The 27051-nt window shown below is 35.0% G+C and overlaps 1 protein-coding gene across 5 annotated transcripts in view; it reads left to right on the top strand.

Annotated features, from left to right (window-relative positions):
- METTL25 (methyltransferase like 25) overlaps positions 1-27051 on the top strand; it is a 158646-nt gene that overhangs the window by 43909 nt on the left and 87686 nt on the right. For all 5 annotated transcript variants that reach the window (XM_064590833.1, XM_064590836.1, XM_064590835.1 and 2 more), the window contains exons 6-8: positions 17505-17599; positions 20251-20280; positions 24721-24794. In XM_064590833.1, the coding sequence (XP_064446903.1) occupies positions 17505-17599; positions 20251-20280; positions 24721-24794 (199 nt within the window). The remainder of the gene's footprint in view (positions 1-17504; positions 17600-20250; positions 20281-24720; positions 24795-27051) is intronic.

The raw sequence follows: 27051 nt of genomic DNA, 5'->3' as shown, positions 1-27051 counted from the left end.
GGTCATGATCTTGGGGTCCTGGGATCGAGCCCCACATGGGGCTCCATGCTCAGCGGGGAGCCTGATTCTCCCTCACCTTTTGCCCCCCCACCCCCGCTCTTGCTCTCTCTCATGCACACTTTCTCTCTCTCTCTCAAATAAATAAAATCTTAAAAAAAAAAAAAAAGGCAAACTCCAGTCACATATGAGTTGGCATCTATTATCAAAGGGTCTTATTGGAAAGTTGAGGACATGCAGCAGTAGTTTCTGACCAGGTGGAAAACTACCCATATTGGTGCATAAATGCTAATCTTTTAATTACTCTATGTGAAGCACTATTCTAGGTACTTTACTTTTATTGACTCCTTTAGTCTTCATGACATTCCTGTGAGGTAATAATGTTACCATTCCCATTTTCATTATTCTTTATAACACCCCTATAAGGTAATACTATTATTATCATGGCCATTTTCAGGTGGAATACTGAGTGACAGAGAGGTTAAGTAACCTGCCTAAGATCATATAGTTAATAAGTAAAGGAGTTAGAATTTTAGCCCAGCCAGTCTGGCTCTAGAGTCACACTCTTAAAGCATCAGTCAGAAATTGGGACAGAGAGATAGGATTTGGCCTTCTGGGGAGATTCTGTTAAACTTTAAAACATCAGGGCTAAAACCCAGTGTGTTAACATTTTGGAGTAATTTCTGGTTCTTATTGGAGGACGAGAATCTTAACCAGAACCTGAGGCAAAAGCTTAGGTAGATCCTGTGTGAATTAAATGGGGCATATAAGGGAAGCTCAGGGGATACACAAATGCTAGTTCTTCGTAGACACAGAGGAGGGGGCGCCTAGGTGGCTCAGTTGGTTAAGCGACTGCCTTCAGCTCAGGTCATGATCCCGGAGTCCTGGGATCGAGTCCCGCATCGGGCTCCCTGATCAGCAGGGAGTCTGCTTCTCCCTCTGACTCTTCCCCCTCTCATGCTCTTTCTCTCTCTGTCTCATTCTCTCTCTCTCAAATAAATAAAATCTAAAAAAAAAAAAAAAAGAGATATAAAGTCCAAGCATAGAACTGAAGACTAATTCTGGTCCTCACCTCTTTTTAAGAATAGCAATCCTTAAATATGGATGAGCTTGGTTAGTTTGGGTTTGAGAACTGGGAAGAGACATTGACTTTGGTGGAGATTCATACAAGGTTAGGACAGTTTCCTAATTTCTCCTTCTCTCTCTTCAGTTTTGTACACTCTAACTGTTCACAGTCAAAAAAAGTGACATGGTGCTATTTTCCTTCTCTGGAATATGATAAGGGTGAGGGGTCTCTGGCCCAGCTTATATGGTAATACTCACCTTTTGTTTTTAGGAGCAGCACTATCCTTAAATGTCTCTATTTTGTGTTAAGGTTCAATAAATATAAGTACTCAATATGAGATAAATGTGGCATCTCCCACATTCTGTAAACTCTCTTTTTATGTAGATATCAGATGTTTTATTTGCTAGGATCAATATTCTATTAAATTGGCATGATTTTATTAGTTGTATCCTGCTTTGATTTTGCCTTTCTTTTTTGGTTTTATAGCCTATACCACATAATTAGCTTTTTCTATTCATTTTCTATTTGTTTGGGCCAAATGGGCCTTGAGAGAAAGGAGACCAAGATAGTTTCAGGATAAGCTTTGCCTATAATGTAGGAGGCATGCAACTTCTGAAGAGCCCCATCTTGGAAAGAAAGAAAATAGTGGTTAACCATACCTAGAATCTAAGCCAGAACCTGAGTTTTAAAATACTTTTGGCTGTAAATAATAGCAAGTTCACCCAACAGTGGTGTAAACAATAAAGTCCTTCATTTCCTCACATAAACAGAAGTCAGGAGTAGCAGTTCTAGGGTTGGTTCACTGCTTCTGGAACATCAGGGCCCTGGGTTCACTCACATCTCTACTTCCCTCTCAGGGCTGCAGTTTCATGAGAAGTGGCATGAGTTAGAGACTTTCTCCTCAGGCGTTCTCCCCTTCTGTCAAGGAGGGTGAAAAACATCTGAGCAGAAATTTCTCATAATTATTTCATGTCTCCTTGTCTAGACATAGTTCACAAAGTAATTCCTGGCTGCAAGGGAGTCTGGAAAAGTAAATATTTTACTTTTTCAGCTTCCCTGGTGAGGCAGGCAAAGGAGACAGGTGTTAAGAGTGACTGTTGAACAGCTCACTATGTCTGCAAAATATTTTTTTTCTTCTCCTCTCCCACCCCTCCTTCTTTCCCCCTGCTTTCTTTCCTGTGTCCTCTGTTGTGTACTGATTTTGAGGATTGAGTAAAATGAGAGCACTAACTCTGTGAAAGGAGAGGGGCAGTGATTCTTCGAGTGCTCTTTTGCTTTGGCACCTACCACATTATTTGATCATGGTTAAATAATGGTTTAGGTTTAATCTCTTCAGGATGGTTTAGTATTTATTTCTCATAGTAGACTCTGACAAACTTTAAAACAAAAAGTTTATCTTTAAATTTTTTCTTTTAATGCCTCACATTCACCAAAATATGTGACATATAGCAAGTACTCAATAAAGGAATAACATGAAATAAAATTATGAATTAAGAAAAAAACTGATTCAGTACTGGTTAAAACTAAAGAAAAAAACAAGTGTGTTTGATGAGGCATCTTGAGAAGAAATCATTATGTTGACATAAGTAGTTTGGAAATTCTCAAGGTACTGAGCTGGCTTTGCCCTTCTTAGCAAAGATAAGGAACAGAAGGTTAGAGAAGGTTTACATTCCAGAGGACACTGGAGCAAAATGATGAAAGCACACTATCCTGGTGAGACAGGGGTCTTACTTAATTTTAAATCTACACAAACTCAGATTCCTTTGTGTCATAAATTATAATTCCCTCTTTGGTTTTCTTTGAGAAGAAAAAAAAACTTCCAGATATTTACCTATTAACTATGAAGTTTTTATTTCTCTCTAAAGCATCTAATCTTTAACCACAAAGCATATGATGACCACAAAGGTTGTAAAACATGTTTGTGGAAGAAGAATGTATTTGTTCTCTTGATTATAATAGTGGGTTCACATTTTTTTTTAACTCTGATCCAGATTAAGGAATACATTTTATGTCATTACAAATTAATAGGTAAATAAAACTGGTACTGAAATTTCACCAAAAAAGTGCTTATTCTTTTTTTCTTTTTGCTTAATTAATATTTGTTCTTTGAAAGGTACTGGATCTTACAACCCACAATGCATGCTGTTGTGTTTATTTTATTCCTTTCTATTAAATTTTAGAAAATGTTGATCACAATCCACTGAGTTGATTTTATGACCCATTAATGGGTTGCAGCCAGTAGTGTGATGGTAAATTTTTAATGGTTGGCTTTGCACCTGAATAAAAGCCCCTAATATCAATGTTTTCTGATTTCCATGGTTTAAATAAACCCTACTTGACCAGTTTCAAATTATTATCCTGATGACACTGAATCAACTGGGACGAAATGACACAGTCAGCTTTCTCGGGAACCATTATGAGCCAGCTTCACCACATCACTGGCTACAACAAATAGTTTAAATATGAATTTATGTTTGTTATAAGTAAGTGAATTTGCTCATTTAAACTGCAAATCGCCTTATCTGTTAAACATCCCAAACAATATCTATTATATAGCAGATACCAAATATGTATTTGTTAGAAGAATGAGTTGCTTTATTTTGACAGATATGAGTATTTGTATCTCCCCAAGTTTGTTTCTTTTTCAGTCCAATTATTCACATAAGGACTGCAGTTTCTTACCTGAATGTCACAGGGATTTTTTTATATTCATAAACTTAAAGTTGAAGAGGAAATACTTTACTTTATTCATGTGTCATGGTGCCTACTGTATCATGTGTTCATCACTTAAATTGTTTTCTAAGAGTTTTAGCCTAAAATTTGAGAAAATAAAAACAAATTATTATTGAAAAACTGTGATTATATTTCAAAACAATTCTTTGAAGAAAAGAAAGCTTCAAAAACAAATGAGTTACAGATGGATGGATTATATTTCATAATCTTTTTCAATGAACTGTCTTTTAGCTTTCTATAAATCATTAATATTTGATCCAGAATCTGGATATTGGGCATAGAATTTTATTTAGCAATTCCTCTTAATTTAAAACTAACCTGAAATTAAAATGAAGACTCTGAAATAGTTATGAAAACATAAGAGCTGATTTAGTAACAACTTTGGGTGTTGAGAATATCAGTAAAACATTTATTCAACACAGAGTGTGCTGAGATTTGGAAGACACACCAGAAGCTTTGTACCCACTAACTGCCCACTTTGCTAGATACCGAGGATTTCTAGATAAAGCACTTTAAAGAAATTTACAGCCCAATGGGAAGACAGCTAACCAAAGACTGCTGTAATACGATGCAATTGGGGCTATGTTAGAGTTGTACGTTATATTGGAAGCGTGGAGATGGAGATGTTTAAATGCCCAGGGGAGTCCCAGAACACCACATAGAAGAGGACATGGTTTGACTGCCTAGAGTTTTACATCTGTCTCTGCAGTGCTACAGCCTTGGATAAATCAGTTAGCCTTTGTGGGTCATCTATAAATTTAGTGAAAAGAAAGGGGCTCAATTCAATGACCTTGGCAGTTTCTCATGGCTCCAGTAATGATTCTGTGACTCGAATGTAGCTTTCCAAAATATGCCTTTTGTTTCAGCTGAACCTCACCTATATTTATCATGATATTTAGGTTTAGTTTCATTATCTTTTTTTTTCTTAATTATATTGGATTTGCATGAACAGGTATCTGCTTTCCTACTTTGATTCTGCATTTGGATGATACTGTGAAGTTTTTGAAAATCAGTGTAATAATGGCCATGTTATTTTTCCCGAAGTTTGATTTCTTTTTTTTTTAAAGATTTTATTTATTTATTTGACAGAGAGAGACACAGCAGGAGAGGGAACACAAGCAGGGGGAGTGGGAGAGGGAGAAGCAGGCTTCCCGCAGAGCAGGGAGCCCGATGTGGGACTCGATCCCAGGACCCTGGGATCATGACCTGAGCTGAAGGCAGTCGCTTAACCAACTGAGCCACCCAGGCGCCCCTGAAGTTTGATTTCTAAGAGTTAAATTACCTAACAATAATTTATAGAAAGTGCATATTTACATTTTCATTTACTTAACTATCAATATTAACAGTTTATTAGCTTATTTAGTAATTCAGAAACCATCAGGAGCAGTCTCAACTTGAATAAGGTATTGCTCTTATAATCTTATAGCAGATAAGTAGACTTTACTGTCAGCCTTGTAGATTCAGCTGTTTATAAGCTTTTGTTACAATATCACATTACTTCTCACTATTCAGCTGGGTTTATGTCTCAGAATAATTCTTGCCAATTAATATGGTAATAATATAGAGATTTCTAGATATACTTGGCAGTCTTTATACAATTACCTCACATAGACAGCTGTATCTAATCTTCAGTCAGTTGTACGTTTTCTAGAGTATTGGCACGGATTTTACTTTTGCCATAGGGCATCTTCTTGCTGTCTAGAAGTAGTTAAATACAGAGTTTTAATACATTTTGGCCCTTTTTTTCTTTAGTTTGCACTTTGTTAATTTCTCATGACTAAAATAAAGTGGTTTCTGAAGCTCATGCAGATTGTATTTATTCAGTATAAAACAAGTTCTCCCTGTGTTCACAGTAAATAAAAGAAATAAAAAATGTGATTAAATCTAAAATAGAAATCTAAAATCTAAATCTTATTATATCTACTTAAAAGAATAGTAAAGACAAATAATTTGTTTCAAATATAGAATAATGTGAAGTCAAAGCTAATAGAAATTCTTATCAGAAGGTTGACTATCAAACTAATATAAAACAGGCTTTTAAAAAAGTAATTTACATTTTACTAGGTTTATTTTTTTTAAGATTTTATTTATTATTTATTTATTTGAAAGAGAGAGAGAGCATGAGCAGGGGGTGGGGGAGCAGAGGGCAAAGGAGAAGCAGACTCCTTGCTGAGTAGGGAGCCCAACGTAGGGCTCGATCCCAGGACCCTGGGATCATGACCTGAGCTGAAGGCAGGTGCTTAACCTACTGAGCCACCCAGGCCCCCCCATTTTACTAGGTTTATATACAAACTTGGTTTTGTATACAGTAGAGCACATGATCTTGAAAAATATTTTGCTACAAATATAGTATTCTCACATTTCTTTTTCCCATGGTAAATAAATTATAAGCAAGTTGTCTAAATTTGTTTCATCATCAGTCTGGCACAGTGAGTAAAAGTCTCATTGGAATAAAGTCACACCATGATGCATAATATTAGTTTAAAAACTGTCTTACTGACTTAATATTTCAGATATTCCATATGTGTCTCAATGTAAGCTCTTTTATCAAGACTGATAAAAGACTGTGAAAGAGCCCATCAGGAACAGCTGGAGAAACTTTTTGGGCACAGTGAGAAGCGCCATTGGGAGCTACTACCACAGTGGTGGCCAGACCAACACAGTGTTTTCTCTCAGCACCCAGACTTTGCCATTCTTATGGCCATGCACAAAAATACCAAGACAGTAGTGTCCAGATGGATTCACTGAGAAACAGCGTTGTAGGGGCCGCCTCGGTGGCTCAGTCAGTTGGGCAGCTGACTCTTGATTTCGGCTCCAGTCGTGATCTCAGGGTAATGGGATCGAGCCCCGAGTTGGGCTCTGGGCTCACTGGGGAGTCTGCTCCAGGATTCTTCTCCCTCTCCCTTGGCCCTCCCTCTACTCATGCTCTCTCTCTCTGGCTCTCTCTTTAAAATAAATAAATAAATAAATAAATGTTTTTTAAAAGAAAATATTTTACCACAGATAGGATTCTATCAAAGTAATATATACATTTTTAACTAGTTGTTTATTTTTTGTTGTATGTACCCTATAATTTACATATTCCCTCCCTTGAGATTACATGCCTAGCTGTACTTTTAACCAAAGGATAAGTGAAATACTAATACATTGATTATATAATGGAACCAGAAGTAGAGATGAGATGCAGAAAGATGTTATAAATAGGATTATACCTGTCATGATCTAGAGAGAAACAAATGAGAAATAATAAATTACTCTTTTACCATTAACTAACTAGCTTTACTGCTTTGAATAATCTGTGTAGAAAAAGTCCATACATGGAATATATATTTTAGTGACTTAAATTGAAGATATGTTCTGGTGAAGGCAGGAGGAGAGGACCAGTAGGGGCTCAATCCATATTTACATAATATATTAATTACTTAACATGAAAATATGATCATTATGCTGTGATTTTCTTTAAATGTCTTGAATTCTAGGATCTTTCCCTAGTACTTCTTTTACAGCTTAAATCGTTGATAGCTATGTATAAATTTTATCTTTTGAAGTTACTAAATTTTTATACCCATATTTATTCTAATCATGTCTAGAGAATAGAGCAATTTTTAGAACTTTTAAATTATAAATTAAATTATTATAACTTTTACTTTTTGGAAGAACTTTTAAATTATCTAGTTATTCTTTTTCTAGTTGTACTATTTTGACTTTATTCTTTATTATATTTGCTATTAATGCTGAGGAGTATATGTCTGATTTACATAGTCATTTAATCATATTTATCCTTTTAGTTTTAATATACTCAAAAGCCCAGCAAGATATAAATGCTTCAGAAATTGGGACAGTTTAATATAATTTTAATATGTCTTTTATCTTTAGGTAATATTTTGAATGCCATATACACTTAACCCTGTTTAAAAGCTGAAATGAAAATCAAGAAATTTTCATAGAATTGTCCTGTAGTGTCAGTGCCAATTTTAAACTATAAAACTCTAAGGTGAGAAATAAGTTTCTATACTTTTACAACTAAAATCCAAATATTGTCTTTACTTGAGAGTGTATCAGTCTCTACGTGGTAAGTCTTCAGATACCCTTAAAGAATACTTTTAAGGAACCTAAGCAGTCTTACTCCATCGTAGAAGAGAATGACATGGAACATAAACTAAATTTAAAAACAGATAAGAGGGCTGGCAAATGATACATATTTGGCCAAACACTGTCAAGGACAAAAGCACAGAGATCCTTTAGGGTGCTGTAACCAGGCGAGCTATTATCCAGGTGAGAGATGATGGTGGTTTAGGTCAGAGGGGAGCATTAAAAGAAATGATTAAATTTTGGATATATTTTTAAAGTACTGTCAGAAATTATTGACAGTGGAGGTGTCAAAAAAAAAAAAGCATAAAAGTTTTTGATCTGAAATAGTGGAAAGATTCATTTAGTGAATTGGATATGACTACAGAAAGAGTAAAATTAAAAGGGAAGTTGTTCAGTTTTGGATAGGTTGAGCTTGATATGCCTCTTAGAAATTAAAGTTATTAAATTATGAATTGGATAGATAATTGTGGATTCCTGAGGACAAATCTGGGTTAAAGATAAGAAATTTGTGAGTTATTAACATATAGATAGTAAGTCTGAATGAGATCACATAAGGAATAGAAATGATGAAGAAGTACAGAGACTGAACCCAAGAACATTCCAAAGGAGGTTGGGAAGATAAGAAAGACCAGCAAGAGGGTGTGATTAAAAAAAAAAAAAAGAACAATATAGTTTTGCCCTTTTACTTAGCAATATATTTTGGAGCTCTTTTCATAAATTTGTTTTACACACTACAACATGTTCCTTGGAATGGATGTATCATATCCTATTTAGCTTCTCCTGTATTGATTAACGTTTGTTTTATAATTTTCCCCTCTAACTTTTATAGTTTTCTTCTTACCAGTTCCATAATCTATCTGGATTTGTGTGTATGATTCAAGAAATGGCTCTAAACTTATATTTTTCTAAATGCTATTTATTGAATAATTCATGCTTTGCCACACTGATATAAAATGACACCTTTATCATATAATGTATTTATGAGTTCTATTATATTCCCTTAATTTGTTGATTCTTCTGATAATACTATTCTGCCTTAATTAGTATAGTTTATTGGAACCTTTGAAATCTGGTAGAGGAAGTCCCCCAAAGTTCTTATTTTTTCAGAATTTTCATAGCTAACCTCATGTATTTTCTCTTTCAAAGGGGTTTTACTTATTCGTGTATTTTTTAAAAAGTGATAATTTTACTTTCATTGCTCTACCAACTATTAGACATACAGATACAATTTTACTCTTTTTAGAGACCAGGTTCAGGGTTACTGAATGAGTTTCACAAAAGAAGAGATTTGAATTAAGGAGGGCTTAATGACAGCAGCAAAACCATTGTCTGGGGTTGGCAATTCTAGATGGCATGACTCAGTGCACACTTGGTGAACAACATCAGATAGGAAAGTCAAACAATAAGGCATCTTTGTTTCATATTTTGCTAGAGCTCTTCATCATATTTGTAGTATGGATACAAAAAGCACAGACCATCTTTCAAGGAAGAAGATAATTAATACTAAAAATGCTTATTAGATATTAGCAATTTGGAACAATTATAATGTTTGGAGAAGAAATCCTTTATTTATCCAAACAGCTTGCTTAGAGGAGAATTGAAATGCTGATCACATCAAACATTTAATAAGGCTTAAATAGATAAATTTACTTGAGTATTTCATTTAAGATTAAAGTATGTATAGTTTATAATGCAAATTTATATGAAAAGTTGCAAAATTTTTTATGCTTAGAAAAAATGATTTTAAAATTATCTCATTCTCTTTATAATATATGGATCATAATAAATATTGCTGACCAAATTCAAAGTAAAAACTGATTTAGATGATGTATGTATCGAATGGATTTTAAATTAGATTGTTAAGATCCATAAAACAATCTGTTGGGATTTTAATTGGCATGCATTGAATTTAAAGATCATTATGGAGAGAAGTGATGTCTTTAGGACGTCAGTTTCTCCTCTCTGAAATATAAGTTGTATCTTCATTTATTTGTTGTTGTTTCAGATATTCATGTTAATCTTGCCCAGTTTTAGTTTGGTTTACTTGTCACGATTTTGTAATTTTTTTCATTCCTAATAAGAAATATGTATTGGGTACCTGTCACATGCTGGTCATGTGACCATTCTAGGTACTAGGGATACAAGATCGAACAAAACAAAGCCCCTGCGCTTATCAAGCTTATATTCTAATAAGAAGGCATCAGGCAATAGAAAAATAAATAAGTAGATATGTAATGTCAGGTTATAAACAGTAAAAGAAACTAATAAACAGGAGAGTGGAGGGTAAGGTATGTGGTGATCAAAGCAGAATTTTTCAAAAATCACTTACCTATGTTTTTTCCAATCTCCCCCCCCATATTTCAATAATGGTTATTGTGGTTTTAAATAAGATATTCTAAAATCCTCTATTTAGGAAGGCATAATGCAAATTGACATTATTCACTTAGGTGACAGAAATTTGTATCTCTAAAGGCGTAATACCTGTTTGTTCTTCCCAGATGAAATAATTTCAGTCAGATTTCATTTAGGTTTAAAGAAATTTTAGTATTATTTAAAAAAAAAATTTTTTTTAAAGACTTTTATTTATTTATTTGGCAGAGAGAGACAGCGAGAGAGAGAACACAAGCAGGGAGAGTGGGAGAGGGAGAAGCAGGCTTCCCGCCGAGCGGGGAGCCCGATGTGGGGCTCGATCCCAGGACCCCGGGATCATGACCTGAGCTGAAGGCAGACACTTAATGACTGAGCCACCCAGGCACCCCTAAAGAAATTTTAAAAGAATATTTTTTTTCCAAAATATAATGAGGATATGTAGATAATCTTGATTCATCTGTCTCATTCTTTCTATTCAGTTCCACAAAGTTCTGTAGAAGGCACTAGAGGATGTAAGAAAAGTGAGATACTGTCTACCCCATAGGGAGGCCTGTGATCTAGTGAGGAATTCAGAAGCAATTACAGAGAACTTTCATGCATATCTGAGAGTGAGAGATTCCTGGCCCACAGACTATTATAATCAACTATGACTGTGAATTTTTGAAAAAAATGAATGAAAGAAGTAATAAATGATGGATGTATAAACAAAATACTGCTAAGACTAGAAGAGAACAAGTTTTCACAACTAAGGGATAAAGGAAATCTTTCTAAAAGAGGTAACATTTGGTCTTCATTGAGAAAGATGAATGAGTAGGGAAGGACATTTTGAGAATTTTGTGGATAAGAGGCATAGAGGCAGAAACTGTGTGGCTTGTTCTGAATAAAACAAGTCCTTGTGGATATATAACTGAGAGTGAGCTGAGGGTGAGAATGTTGGAAACAGAAAATATGGCTGAAAAAGCAAATTAGAGCCAGATTGTGAAAGCCATGAATGCTATGCTGGGGTGTCAGAATATTATTCAGTGGGAGACAAAATGCATTTTGTTCCGTAAAAATATCTCTTGTGTGTTGATTTGATGCAAAGGAATTGCATACACTCATCTACATTTCTGAAAGGGAGTAATTTTTGGCATTATAGAGGATAGATTGACATAGAGCTAGATCAGGGACAGAAACTAGTTAGGAAATAGTTATAAAAGTTCAGAGCATGGGTGCCTGGGTGGCTCAGATGGTTAAGCGTCTGCCTTTGGCTCAGGTCATGATCCCAGGGTCTTGGGATCGAGCCCCACTTCGGGCTCCCTGCTTGGCGGAGAGCCTGCTTCTCCCTCTCCCTCTGCTGCTCTCCCTGCTTGTGCTCTCTCGCCCTCTCTGTCAAATAAGTAAATAAAATCCTAAAAAGAGGTTCAGATCAAGAATACATTGGAAAAGAACACTAGGGGCAGAATGAACAATAAATAACCTAACTAGGTAAATTAAATAGGAAGTCAGGAGAAACCCTATTAAAAGGTGAGATTTCAGCAAAGAGTTGAAAAAGGTAATTGAGTTACTGAGTGAATAGCTAGGGGGAAATCATTCCACACAAGAGGAACAAGCTGGCATATTTGAGGAATAGCAAGAAGCCAGAGTGGTGGTGAGAAAGAATAGTAGGAGAGGAGCTCAGAGAGGCAATGGCTCTGGATTGAGAGTACCGATCAGGTAGAGCTGCATAGGATATTACAAGTCTTATTTTAAGTGAAATGGAAACCAGTCAGGAAGTTAGCAGTAAGCAGATGGATGGTACACATCAATTAGAATAATTGGAAATGAGGGGGCACCTGGGTGGCTCAGTCGTTAAGTGTCTGCCTTCGGTTCAGGTCATGATCCCGGGGTCCTGGGATCGAGCCCCGTGTCGGGCTCCCTGCTTGGCGGGAGGCCTGCTTCTCCCTCTCCCACTCCCCCTGCTTGTGTTCTCTCTCTGGCTGTCTCTCTCTGGCAAATAAATATATAAAATCTTTAAAAAAAATAATTTGAAAGGAGTCTATTTACAAAGGGGCTATTTACAAAGATATGGGTATAGAAGAATCATGGAGTATAGCATAGAAATCTAGGGCTTACTACAGACAATTCCAAAGCTTTGAGATAGGAAAGCTACTACAGACAATTCCAAAGCTTAGGGAACTGAAAATGTTACAAGAGGGTGAAACAGAACAAGGTGTGAAATGAAGCCAGAGAGGTAGTCATGAGCAGATCACGTTAAGGAACAGGGTCTTAATCTTTCTTTTTGAAGTTTTTATTTAAATTCCAGTTAGTTAACATTACAATGTAGTATTAGTTTCAGGTGTACAATATAGTGATAGAACAGTTCCGTACAACACCCAGTGCTCATCGTAACAAGTGCCCTCCTTAATCCTCATCACCTATTTAACCCATCCCCCCATCCACCTCCATTCTGGTAACCATCAGTTTGTTCTTTGTAGTTAAGAGTCTGTTTCTTGGTTTTCAATCTGAAAGGAGAAGAAGGACCTGTTAAATCAGGAAATGAACTGATGAGGTTTATATTCTAAAAGATCACTTTGCAATACTGGAACTGAAATAAAAAGGAGCAAGAGTATGTGTTGGTAACCAGTCAAGAGGCTTTCATAGCAGTTTCGTAGCATAGTAGTTTGGGATGGTGGAAATAGAGAATATGAATGGATTTGAGGAATATTTAGGGCAAAAATAAACTGGAATTTCTAAAACAAGCTACGTATGAAGAGGTATCTGAGAAGATTACTGAATTTTTTTGACTCATGTAAACGAATAAATGTTGATGCCAGTCACGGAAATAGGAAACTTTAGGATATCTGGTTTTGTGTCATTCAGTTATTTAGATTTTGGACATGTTGATTATCAAGTGCCAATGAAATAACTATTTGGAGATGGTAGTTAGGCTATTTGTGATGTAGAATTAGATCTTAGAGAAGAGTCGTTGAAGATGTAATTTAGGAATTGGAGTAGCTTGAATAGTGTCTCCCAAAAAGTCACATCAACTCAGAACCTCAGAATGTGACCTCATTTAGAAATGGGGTATTTATAGATGTAATTAGTTAAGATGAGGTCATAATGGAATAAGGTGGACCTTAAATCCAATGGTGAGTGTCCTTATAAGAAGAGGAGAGGAAGCAGAGAGACACAGAGGGAAGACAGCCATGTGAAGACAGAGGCGGAAACTGGAGTGGTACAACTATAAGCCAAGAAATGCCAAGGATTGCCAGCAACCAACAGAAGCTAGGAAGGAGCAAGGAAAGGATTCTTCCCTAGAGCCTTCAGAGAGAGCATGGTCCAGCCCATACCTTGATTTCAGACTTCTAGCCTCCAGAACTGTAAGAGAATACCTTTCTGTTGTTTCAAGCTACCAAGTGTGTAGTAATTTGTTACAGCAGCCCTGGGAAATTACTACAGGAATCATTAGTGTATATTGAGGTATAGGTAAGATTGCCTAGGGAAAGCATAGAGATGGAGCAGAGGTTACACACTGGCTCTCACTGATAGTGAGTGCCCCCAGACTCATTTTGGGCAATTTTGACAGTTGTATTATGCTATGCCCAAATTATGCTTTAAGTAGCAATAAGACTGGACAAATGAGATACTTAGTTACCATACAAATTGATTAGTACCTATTTTATTCTGTCTAGCTGCTTCATACATTTATTTACCAACTGAAATCATTTCACTTTGAATCCTTCAAAAAAGTTTGAAGGGGGGGATAGGATTAATCCTTATGAACATTCAGTAGACACAAAATAACAAACTATCAGGGGATATGAAGAGCATTAGGCCACAAATAAGAGAGCATGGTATCATGGAACCAGAGGGAGAGAATATTACAAAGAAGGAGTATCAGAACCTCCTGAAAATCCACAGTAAGAAAAATACGCATTAGGTTTTGTCTCATAGATGCTAGTGGTGAGGGAAACAAGAGCTATTGGAGTGACATGGTTAGATGTGTCTATTTTATTTTATTTTTTTTTTTAATTTTTAAAATTTTTAATTTTTTTTTTTTAAGATTTTATTTATTTATTCATGAGAGACAGAGAGAGAGGCAGAGGGAGAAGCAGGCTCCCAAGGAGCAGGGAGCCCGATGCGGGACTTGATCCCAGGATGCGGGGATCATGACCTGAGCCGAAGGCAGATGCTTAACCATCTGAGCCACCCAGGTGCTCTAGATGTGTCTATTTTAGAAAGATAATGTTCCTCTTAATATAAAGGATGGGCAAGACTAAAGGAAAGAGAAAAAGAGAATTAGTAAGTAGGTATTGCATTTACCCAGTCAAGAGCTAATGAAGATTGAAGATGAAAAGGAGGTATAATTAAGAGGTTGTGTATATAAGAACTTGGGGATTAAAGGAAAGAATAATAGAAGATGGTTTTTAAAACTTGCTTAATTAAGTGGATAATAATATTATTAACACAAGAAGGAAGAACTAGTAGAAGCTCTCCTTTTATGAGATTAATGGATTTCTAAAGCCAACAAAAAAGAAATGGGATAGAAGAAAAAAACAAGAGACTTCATCTATTCCAAAATTATCATTTAAAGATAACCTGAAAATGATCCTAGGGAAAAGCAACTGATAAGGGTGGTTAAAGCTCAGTTTGACTAGATTTAAATGTATGAACACAGTTAAATAGGAGATTGATATCAGTAGAAACCCGAACTCTGTGACTTGGATTCAGGACATAGAAGTGAGCCTCCTTCTTCACTGCAGTCAAAATGAAGCTGCTGAAATAGATTCCAAAGATAATATTGAACCTGTACATGAAAGGCTTTGTTTGACTTTGAGGATGTCCTGCCTCTGTATCAGTTGTTTGCACTTACTTTTAAAAAATGAGCAGAGCTGTGAGGCCACCATGACCTCAACCACAGAGGAAACTGTGATGTAGATTCAGAAAACTTCAAGGAGATTCCACAACCACCAGGTGTCCAAAGGAAGGAGGCTTTGATGAGATTTTACATAACCCTGAACCAAGGCTGGCAATTCCTATAAACTATAAGAGCCCTAGGATCTTAGGTGTTTTGGCCAGAGATTCAGGGAGCCGTATACATCGAGTAAGATTGCTCTTCTGCCATCACAGTTATGTAGGGTTGGAGAGGAAGCTCCCTTATACACAAAAACTACCCTTCTGTAGGCCTTTATTGTAGTGGAAAAGAATAGCTTTATGTGCCCTTAGGAACACCATATCCCTTCTCTACCCTCATCACCTTCATCAGTACAAGTTAGTGATCATTCAGTAAGACCTTCTTTTACTAGTCTTCATTTTTCTAATGACAGCCCCATGTGCTCAGAAGCCTCCGCTGGTGGCTTCCATATTTATGTCATCTGAAATCAAGAGGGATACCAGGGGTCTTATGTATCCCTGCCTTCATCTTCTCTTTATTACTAGAAATCTGGGAATCCCAGAACTCAGTATTCCGCTGGATAATTCCCACCCCTCTTCCCCCTACCACACACTCACAGCTTTACCACTGTCTTTCTAGGGACTGCCAGGACTAATCCCATCATTGGGATCACTGTCACAAGGAGTAAGAGAATGGCTAGGAGAAAGGGAAGATATAGCTATTTTATTGGTTAGCACCTTTCCTAACTATTCTGAGTAAAATAGCACAAACCTATCTCTCTAGCCCCTTACCCTTTACAGTAAGATCTAGATATTTCTCTTTTTGGTTATAAGAAGAAAAAAAAACCTTACAGTAATTCTTTTATTTAGTGGTAATCATGTCTCAGTAAAATTATAAAGCCTTAAATAAAACTCAAACTGCTGTTCCAAGTCATCTTGGAACTAGAGGAAGTAGTCCAAGGGTCCCCAGGACCTGGATGGGCTTCAAGGGCTCCACAAGTCCTGTGCATGTGTAATTGAAATTGTTTATATAGCTTGGTGGTTAAGAGTATGGCCTCTGGAGTCAGATTGCCTCTGTTTAAATCCTACCCCACCATGTGCTAGATTTTGCAACTTAGGCAATTTACTTAACCTGCCTGTGCTTAGTTTCCCTAGCTAAGCCATGAGAATAATAGTGTACCTATTTCAAAGAGTTGCTGTAGGGACTAAAGCTAGTTAGTTAATACATTTAAAGCACTTACAATAGTGCCTCACAATATTAAGTGCTATATAAACACTAGCATTATTATTATTTATATTCCCAGGGAAAGGTCCATGTCTTCCAACTGATTATCAGTAAAGTCTATTATAAACTTTAATTTATGAACTGAAAGAAACCACTCTCACAGGCATATGATATGCATGAAATTTAAATTTTCACTATTTGAATCAAAAGTCATCTGATCCTTCATAGCAGAGAAATTTACCTAGTGGATTCTACTTCAACAGTATTTTCTTTTTATTTATTTTTTTAATACTGTTTTCTTTTAAAGTGTTTTATGTTTTCGAGGTTTTAATTCTATTTTTACTTTTTAACCTAATAGAAAATTTGTATTTTTCTTTAAATTGTCACAGTCTTGATAAAATTTAAGCTCTTATTTTTTAGGCTTCAATTTAAAAAAGAAATTTGTTTTCCTTTTCAAAATCCCTGTGTAATTAATAGTTCTGCATTAAGGGTTTGAACATCCGCAAATTGCATATGCAACTCTGTAAGTGAGTTAGGCAAAAGATATGTGTGATTAAGCAGTGAATGTTGATTTTTGTTGTTGTTACTTAAACCATATATGCAACTGAGCCAAATTGGATCACAACTGAAAATATTGCAGCCTGTTAATAAAATGAAAAAGAAGAGCTTATACAGCTGTTCTTTTCCTGGAAAGTGAATATAGTGGCTGAAAAAAAAATTGAGGCTTCATCGTTATTAGGGATGAATTAATATTGTTCTATAATAAATTACCAAATGTCATTTAACAAATCATTTTTTTTTAGAAATCTAATCAGGTCAGCAGTAAATGTCCAGTATCTCATTACTTATTTCCTATAGTTACACTGAACATGAAGAGTACTTCCATTTTAAATTGCTTTTGCTAAATCTTAGAAAAATAATTTTGGCAATTTGGTTAGTATCAGACCTAAAGCTTAAACACAAAACAGCTGTTGTTGAAAATACCACTTTCATAACATTAATATGCTTTCAATTAACAGATTGGCACGAACTGTTAAACATTACTACCTCCATGTTTAACTACTGTTTGACTCTCAATGACTGCTTTTCTTTCTTAATAGATTGTTTACTTTAACTGAAAGAGGAAGAATCTTATTTAAATAATCCATATTTTTCTTCCATCTGCAGAAAGTACCCAAGAAAAGTGGGGATTTCCAATGTGCCAGTATTTAAAGGAAGAGAGATGGTGCTGTGGTCGAAATGCAAGAATGTCAGCATGTTTGGTATGATTATATTTTTTTCTGAACTAAGCTTTATCCAGATGTTGCAGAATTTATTATTGTTGGCTAATATCATGAATTAAATGCCAAGTTTTGCAGAGCATCATTATTAATGCTTTTGTGCATTGCAAATTTTAAGAAAAAAATGACTTGCCCTTACAACATTATCTACTACTTTACATGCATTGTGGTAATAAGCAGGACACATGTCATCTTTATGATGAAGCCCACAATTAGCAGTCCTCACTCATGAGCATAATACTTCTAATCAGGTTTATGATACCCCTATTTTAATTATCAGCAGACAGCCAAGAATCTCTAGATACCTAAAGAATTTCTAACGTGAAAGAACAGAAATCAGATAAGCAGAAGAAAAGAAACTTGGTGGAAGTGGAGACTATACAAAATAAAATAAAATAATGTAAAATAGCTATTAATATCCCTTAGATAAAAGAATATACTGCATTCATAAAACAGAAGTGGTTGCTATGAAAATAAACATTCAAAGAAACAAAAAGCATTTTTGAAAAATAAATTTCAGAATATAGAATTTATAGACCACACTGCACTTAATAACTTTTCCTGACCGATGTCAGCTTCCTATGGAATGCCCCTCTCCTTGGCTCCATCCCAGTCCCTGGCTACCTTGGCTTCTTTTTTGGAGGCTAAGGAACATTTTTTTTGTGCATTTTTTATTGCCTTTTGTTCCATACCTGACCTTTTCCACAAATAATCAAAGCCTTAGGGGTTAAAAAAGGAGAACAAGACCTTTCTGGTGATGCTTTCAGATAAATGTTAAGGGTACTAACCAGAGATAAAATTTTAATTAGATTAATACAATCTTGTCAGCATACTTTAACCCTGATAAAACTGCAAAATATTTTAGATTAGTATGACATGAACACTTGGTTTATTTTCTTCATTATCTTTATTTATTGGCCAAGAAAAATACTAATGTTTGCAAGAAACTTCTTATCACCTACCTGGTTATCTTTTATTATGTCATCCTAATTTATCATTTGTATTTCTAAAATCCCTCATCAGCAACACATACTAAAAGTAGTCTTGTTATTGACTACTTTTAACTAGTTATACTTACCTAAAAGCAGATACTTTTATCAACACCAAGCAACTTATTAAAAATTCTTGTTTCTTTATTCAGTTCAGTCTTTTAGCAAAAGCCATAACACAAAAATCTAATCTGAAATGAGCACAAATAGTACTGTAAATGAAAATCAGTGTTTTCTTCAATAATAAACTTATTCTGGGCCTGTTGTTTAATTTAATATGAAAATTACATAATATCTCCTGTATTCATAAATCTGTGGCTTTAAATGTTCAGTGAAGGTATCCTTCAAGTCAATGGAAAAATTGCAATTTTTTTCTTCAAACACTTTCTGTGAAGCAACTTGTTATACAGTGAACTCATTTTCCCACTAAATCTTCATGGTATGAGGGCAGGAGAAGTTAATCAGGGTTCATAGAACAAAGTTTTACTTCTTGCTCACTTGCTACCTAGGTATACAACTTGTGGCAAGTACTTTACCTTGTCAGTGAGCTTGTGTAGCTGAAAAAATTGTACTTATATAGGATAATCTGTAAATTACCATTAGTCTTAGAAGTATATGATTCAGCTATATCTAACAAGTATATGATTATGAAGAACACCTATCTAAAGCGAATATGAGTCTTTTAAAATGGAATAGGAAATATATGCAGATCTGTTATATTTTACTTCTTTGTGTTTGAACTATTTAAAATTTAAAAAAATATAAATATTAAAATATTTTAATGTAATTCAGTTATAAATAATATATATAAATCAGTTATATATAATATATATAAATATAAACTGCGTAAGTGTGGAAATTTATGTCTCTTAAAAAATGAAAGTTTTAGAAGCCTCTATTCCATATTTAAATTATGGCAAATCTTTCAAATAACCTTTCATATATGTTGGATTATGAGTATTTATTAGAAATATTAGGAAATATTTTCTAAAAATGTTCTGGATCTTAAATAAATATAAATATAAAAACTAGCTATGTATAAAATTATAAAAATATGTATTACTTTCTTTTCTACTGGGCACTTGATCATATGTGAATTTGATTTGAATTGCAGACCAGGCAGATCAAAACTATACATACTTTTCTAAACTAAGTTTTAAAATACAGTCTGTTCAATATTACCTTCTATAATAAAATATGAAACTACGTTTATAAAAAATTAGATGAAAATAAGTTAAAAGTTGTATATACACACACATAATAATAGCTTTAGATTAAAAAAATAATAGTTTTGGATTTATTTGATTGTTTTAGCTAAACTAAAAGTGAGCCAAGAGCATGTTATTTCATTTCGTTTTCTTATTTTTTCTAAAATTGAAGGAGTGTATACAGTTGAGGTATGTTTGTGCTTGTGTACATGACACACATCTATTATAAATCAACCCTAAATTATACAAGTATACCGGTTAACATTCCTTAATGATATTAACACTTTTAAATGTATAAACTTACATGTTATCAATTAATCTTTTTTAATGTCACTTTTATAAGCCCTTATACAGTGTGTTTATAAGTCTTATAAGGTAAGACTAAATATATGAGCAGTCTCTGTCTTATCTTTTTCTCTTTATTTTTTCTCCAAAGGCATTGGAACGAGTTGCAGTTGGCCAAGGGGTAAGTAAGAATGTTTACTCTAATATAGCAGATGGACATGATGGTTCCTTAAAGTACTCTTCGTACTTGACCTGCTGATGAACTTAAAACCTGATGGCTTTTAATAAATATCACCTCTTCATATTCAAATTTATACATTTTCTGTAAGTTTACTTTAAAAGAGAAGTGAACTTTCAGAAAAAGTAAATTGAACTTTTAAGAAAACTTCTACATTCTTTTCTTGTACTAATGTCTCATTTCTTCATAATAAACAGTCTATAAATATTTCTAAAGACTGCTGTTGCTGACTATTAGGCTTTTATGGACTTAGTTCAAGCAAAGGTAAACATGATATAGCATTCAGTTTATTTTTACCTATAGTCCAAAACACACATTTTGTTTTTTTTTTTTAACTCTTTTCCTTATTTTACTTGATTAGTCATTAGTTGAAATAGCCAAATGGGCTTGCACATATAAACAGAAGTTAAATGTATCCCCAGAATATCTGTGTAATTGCCTTATCTTCTACCTTATAATTCATGAAACATATTGGGAATTTCTAAAAAATTTTTAAGAATTCTTTTTAAGCTTTTCACAAGATTTTTCTTGTTAGACCTAAATTTTAGAAATCTCTTTTTTGCTTTTTTTTAAAGGAATGTTAGTATGTCAATTTAAATTTTTAAAAATAATAATTTGAAAATGACAATAGCAACAAATATCATTTACTGAGTATTTACTGGGCCAGTCATGATGCTAAGAACTTTCTTTAAAAAATGTATTCACTGGGGGTGCCTGGGTGGCTCAGTCGTTGGGTGTCTGCCTTTGGCTCTGGTCATGGTCCCAGAGTCCTGGGATCAAGCCCCGCATTGGGCTCCCTCCTCGGTGGGGAGTCTGCTTCTCCTTCTCTCTCCCCTCTCCTTGTGTTCCCTCTCTTGCTGTCTCTCTCTCTCTCTCTCTCTCTCTGTCAAATAAATAAATACAATCTTTAAAAAAAATTAAAAAATAAATCTCTAGAAACTCTTATCAATGGAAAAGATAAAGACTTAACTCTGCATAACAACCATAATCTCATTAAAAAATGTATTCATTGTACCTATCTAAAAGTTGATAAAAACTGATTTTTTAAAGGCATTAGAGCATATTGTTTAGGTGTGTGGGCTTTAGTCTCAAACTCCTGGTTTGCAGTTAACAGCTATATTGCATATCAACCTAGTGGTTCCCTAGGGATATGGAAGAGGAAAGAGACTTTATCATAATAATGTTCCTGTGCATTTTTGTGGTATTTTTCAATTTCCCAAGTGCTTACTCATGTTTACAGTAATCTTATAAGTTGGGTATTATCCCAAACTTACATGAGAACATGATACACAGCAGAACAGCAGAAGTTTAATAGTGCATTCTAGCTCCCTTAATTAATTGCAGAGTACTGACTTCCAGCTTAGAGCCCTTTCCACTAGACCTGTAAAATGCATGCCTAAGATAATATACTTTAAGGGTGTGCTGTTTTTGCTCCCTCCCATTTAAAATGCATTAAAGTGTTAAGTTGATTTATCACTTGTGAAGGAAAGTAAACTCTGAGCCACATCCAGTTTATTCTTGGAATAGTCAGACAGACAGGGGTGGGGAGCTGTTGATTCCCTTCCCACTTACCCCCAGTACGTATTTACCAGGATGGGTAGTCCTAGTTACTCCAGGAATGCACATTTGAAGGTACTTCATAACTCTCTTCCCTTTCTCTTAGGAAACAGCTGTAAAGCTCTTATTTACTCAGGATAACTTGGGAATGATGATTTATTCTATCCTGTTTGTATTTCTGTATGCATTTTTGTATAATCTCTTGTTTAAATGCATTTCTTGTTTTTTTTTTCTTTTTGTCGTCTTCAACCAGTTTTTAATAACAATATAAATATACATTTATTTCTAAATTATCTTGCTACCATTTATATAATTTTTCTCAAAGGCAGGGAATGGAAAGCTTTATTTTTAAGAGTTTTTTGGTTTTTGTTTTGAGAGAGAGAGAAAGAGAGAGCAGAGGGAAGGGGAGAGGGAGAAAAAGAATCCTTAAACAGACTCCCCACTGAGCATGGAGCTGGACATGGGGCTTAATTCCAGGACCCTGAGATCATGACCTGAGCCGAAGTCAAGGGTCAGCCCCTTAACTGACTGAGCCACCCAGGCACACCATATTTTTAAGATTTTTTTTCCCTAAATGAAGTACATAATAAAACTAATGATACCTCATCCCTGCCCAAGTGTCCAAGAGGCAAAATAGCATTATGGCTTGGTACAGGGACATCTGAGCTAGGCTTCTTCAGTTCAGATACCAGCTCTATTTTTAGAGTTTCATATAAAATTTACATAAAATTAAACTTCCTATTTATTATATAGCTTAACCAAATAAAAAATTAAGAACTTCGTAAGCATTTATAATACTAATGCTAATATTTTACTTTATGTAATAATATATTTCCCAGAATGCCTTGAATTTCAATAGAACAATAGGTGTTAATGTATGAAAGGGGATTTCAGCATTTTTGTGAGAAAACTGAAGGGATTTGGGGAGATGTGAGGGACAGATGATAGAGATTTTTAGTACTGCAAAAAAGAATTACTGAAGATGAAAAAATGCCAAATGAAAGTATATCAAGGGGTGCCTGGGTGGCTCAGTCGGTTAAGCGTCTGCCTTCGGCTCAGGTCGTGATCCCAGCGTCCTGGGATCGAGCCCCGCATCAGGCTCCCTGCTCAGCAGACAGCCTGCTTTTCCCTTTCCCTCTGCCTGCCACTCTGCCTACTTGTGCTCTCTCTCTGTCAAATAAATAAATTAAAAAAAAAAAAAGAAAGAAAGTATATCCGGAGATGGGAAATTTAGAATGAAATGTTTTGGAGCAGTCTTCCAGAAAAAAAGTTTAGAAATCAGTTTGTCTTAAGTCAGGAGTTGTATTTAGAAAGAGATATTATATAAGAAGTGTGTCTTTTGAAGGTTATAAATTTTACTGTGGGCACTCAAGTATGTATGGATGTCTGCTGTCAGTGTGTTATTTTAGGAGCTGAACTGGGGACTGTGGTATTCCTAACACCATTTCTGACTAGAATCACCCTCCCCACTATTCCCACCATCCAGAAAGGATATAACGTGTGTTCTTTCCAAGTGTTCTATCAAGATCTTGCAAGTCAGACATTGTCCAGTGACAAGACCCAAGAAATAATGGTTGGTTGACCCTCAACTCCCCAATTTGTGTTTTTTTGTAGTTTCAGCACCAGGGGCCCACAGTGTAGGAACTTGCGGTCAGATGAGGATAGGAGCAGTAGAGTTAAGTTTTCTGCCTGAGCACACAGGCAAGATTTTATTTTGTGCTAAACTCCATCTGAATCCGAACATATTTTAGTTGAAAACAGATGAAAATAACAATTCTGTGCTAGGAAGGAGAATAAAAGTTACAAAAGGATAACTCAGGGAATATATACAGTCTACTGACCTCTGTCTTTAAAACTTTACCAATCACTGCATAGTTTGGAGTTTTCACCTTATTAGACTTTTCAGAACCATACGATATTGTTGACCTCCCGCTACTCTGGCTCATTTTTCTTTCCTTTTTTTTTTTTTTCCATTAGTAACTTGGCATGGAACCAGGGTTGTTGCTGATAATATTTGATATTTCATGTTAGATTTATTTACACTGTCAATATTAAGAGGTCTGGGGGGATATGGATGGAGTTTGGGTGACTTTTGTAGTTTCTTAGTTTGAGTACCACTTCCATTTTTTCAGTGAAGTGTTTTATTTTATGTGTAGTACTTTTTTTTTTACCTTCTACTTCTTCAAAATTATGTTTCACTGGGGCCTTTCTTTTCAGCCATACCTTCTTTCCTTTGGAAAACATTCATGGATACCTGATCCTATGTCCTTTCTAAAAGACAAAAAGCATATCCTTTTCAACTCAACAGTAGCCAATGCTATGATCTTTCAGAGCTCAGACATATTTTTAGAATGTCCTTAGGATAGTACCTTCTCTTTGCAGGTGTGAATCCTAAATGATACTATCTCTGTTCCACCGCCATTAGGACAAATCCACGTTTTCTTCTCTTTTGCACGTATTCTACCTGACTGCTCTCTTACAGGCTCCAGAGCTGATTTGGCTGGTCGTGAAAATTTATTTCCACTTTTTAAATTGAACGGCACTCCATTTGGGACATTAGCTCATTTTTCTTTGATTTTGCTTTTTCTTCCTCACTCACTACCATTTCTCTTATAGTTTCTTCTATTTTCATGCAGAATACTTTCTCAGTGAATTTTAGCTACAGGGTGTTAATGTAACTTAGAATGAAAAAATTTTTAAAGTGTCCTCTATGTTTTGTAACAAAGTCAGGTTTCTAACATTCACTTATGGTCCTGACTCTCTAGTATTGATTCAATTTATGTTTTTTGTTTCTTGTGCTCATATATATATCTACATTTTTTTCAGCTGCCTACCGAATCACTCTTCTATCGAGCCGTCCTTCAGGATATTATTAAAGAATGTTATGGCATCACCAAATGGTATGAGAATTTTAATAATAACTATGTTGTCTTGTAAATGAAATGACTTTTAGCCCAGGTGAATTTATTCAGGGTCACTCTTACTGTTGGAAGAAGCTTTGAATTTGAGCATAGTGTGAGTAGTAACAAAGAAGTATGCAGCAGCTGTATCTTAGCTTAATCATTATTAAAGTGGGGACGCTAATGATTCCTTTTTGTCCCAAAGAGTTGGTGTAATGGTAAAGTAGTCTGTGTCAATTGTAATTTAGAATTTTAGAAGCATTGAAATGTTATATATAAGTAATTCAGTGACTTAGCATATGAACAAGAGTTATATTTAAAATGTTTTACAACCAGTACAGCTTAAACTCGTAGCTAATGAGAACAGAAATTGATGATAAACAATTGTGGCCATTGTATTACTGGTAAAATAGTAGCCCTGCATATGTTTTGTCTTTTTTTCCAAATAATGCATTATTTGGATTATTTGCATTATTTGCATTATTTCCAATGCATTCCAATAATGCATTGCACAGACAGGCAGAGATGGGAGAATTTTTCCATAATATTGGTTCAGTACTCAAGCTTACATTCACATTTCTGGCAAGTTTCATGAATATCCTCTTGCTAATTACAATTTTAGGATTCTGATAACCATTTGGTTGTAATAGGATTATTCTTCAAGTTAAAATAGGACAATTTTAAGGTTCTCAAAAACAAATCCACACTTACTAACCGAGATAGAAACTATTTTTGGATTAGTTATTATTTCTCTGTAAGAGAGAAAATAACCATTTTTTTACTGATAGAAATTATGACATATAAATACTACATATACCATTGTTTTAAACTATCATTTCTGTGTAGATAACTCCCAAATCTGCTTGCAGACTCCATTCTCTTTTCCATGTTTACCAATCTTCAAAATTGTCTACAAGTGAATTTCTCATGCTTTCCTAAAAGTAGTTTCCTCTCTTGAGTTCACCACAAGATACTAACCTGTGGAAAAAAGTCACATAATTTTGCAAATATTGACTGCCTCCCTCTTTTGAGACCTCAAATCTCTTTATAAATTTTTTTATTCCTCTAATGACAACTTAAAATTGTCTCCATTCTTTTCTGAATTTTTCTTCTCACTTAAAAATTAAACACCCTCCAGCCTTCCACGTTCCTGCCTTCTTTTACTACTTAGAAGATAGATGGTATGTATGTATTATAAGACTTCTTTCATTCCAGAGCCTGATTGACCTTTTAGCCACACTTGACCATTTAATAATTGTTTTTTTCTCCCAACTCTTGTCCTCCTTCTCTTCCATTAAGTGGCATTCTGAGTTTCTTTTTCCTGCTGTGCACATCCTTCTATTTACTGAAAGGTTCTTCCTCTTACTTAACCTCCTACATATAGTTAGACGTTCTCTAATATTTTTATATTCAGCTCCTTTCTCTTAATATTTCCTTTCTCTTAGGAATTATCCTGACAACTGATACCTGGAATCAGGTATCTATTCCCACCGCTTTCACTTAAGTACCTTACCGATACATCAAATTCAGCATATCCAAAAACCAAAGTCAACTTCCCACCAATTCTACTCCTCTTTCTTTCTTCTCTTGACTTCTTTTATTAAACCTAGGAATGCCATGACCATTTCTAAAGTCAAGCTTTAGAAATCTTAGTTATATTTAATTTTATTCTTCTTCCATCATCAGGCCACGTATTCTCATTAGTTGCCAAGACTTACACATTGTTATTTTTCCAATCCAGCAATTAATTTATTGTATGACAGGCAGCCTGTTAGGTTCTGGATGCATAGGATATATTGTCCACACAGAAATATTTTATATTCTAGTCAGGATAGCATGTGCAAAAAACAAAGACAGTGATAGAAACCCATTTCCAATAACGGCAGACTAGATCATTAGAACCAACTCTCCTTCTGAGAAAAGTGAAAAATATTGAAGGTGTGTGTGTGTGTGTGTACACATGTGTGCGTATTTGTTTTTAATTGGTTTGAGAACATCAGAGACCTATCAAGAAAGTTAAGAATTACAGGGCAGGGAGTGATTTCACTAAGATGACAACATAGGTTGTTCCTGACTTTGTGCCTCCCCCCACAAGAACAACTAACGGCTATTAAAAAACAAGACACCACTGAAAGAATCCTAGAACATGGGGGTGAGGCTTTTGCACCTTCCTCTACCTCAGAGACCAAGATAGACTTCATCAGAAGGGCAAGAGAAGCAGCTGCATGTTGACCACATTGTGTCTCCCTTCAGGCCA

The sequence above is a fragment of the Mirounga angustirostris genome, unplaced genomic scaffold, assembly GCF_029215605.1.
Source record: "Mirounga angustirostris isolate CCGP_5_RB_7025 unplaced genomic scaffold, mMirAng1.0.hap1 SCAF_5, whole genome shotgun sequence".
Classification (NCBI taxonomy): Eukaryota; Metazoa; Chordata; class Mammalia; order Carnivora; family Phocidae; genus Mirounga; species Mirounga angustirostris.
This window is presented reverse-complemented; position numbering and strand designations above follow the sequence as displayed.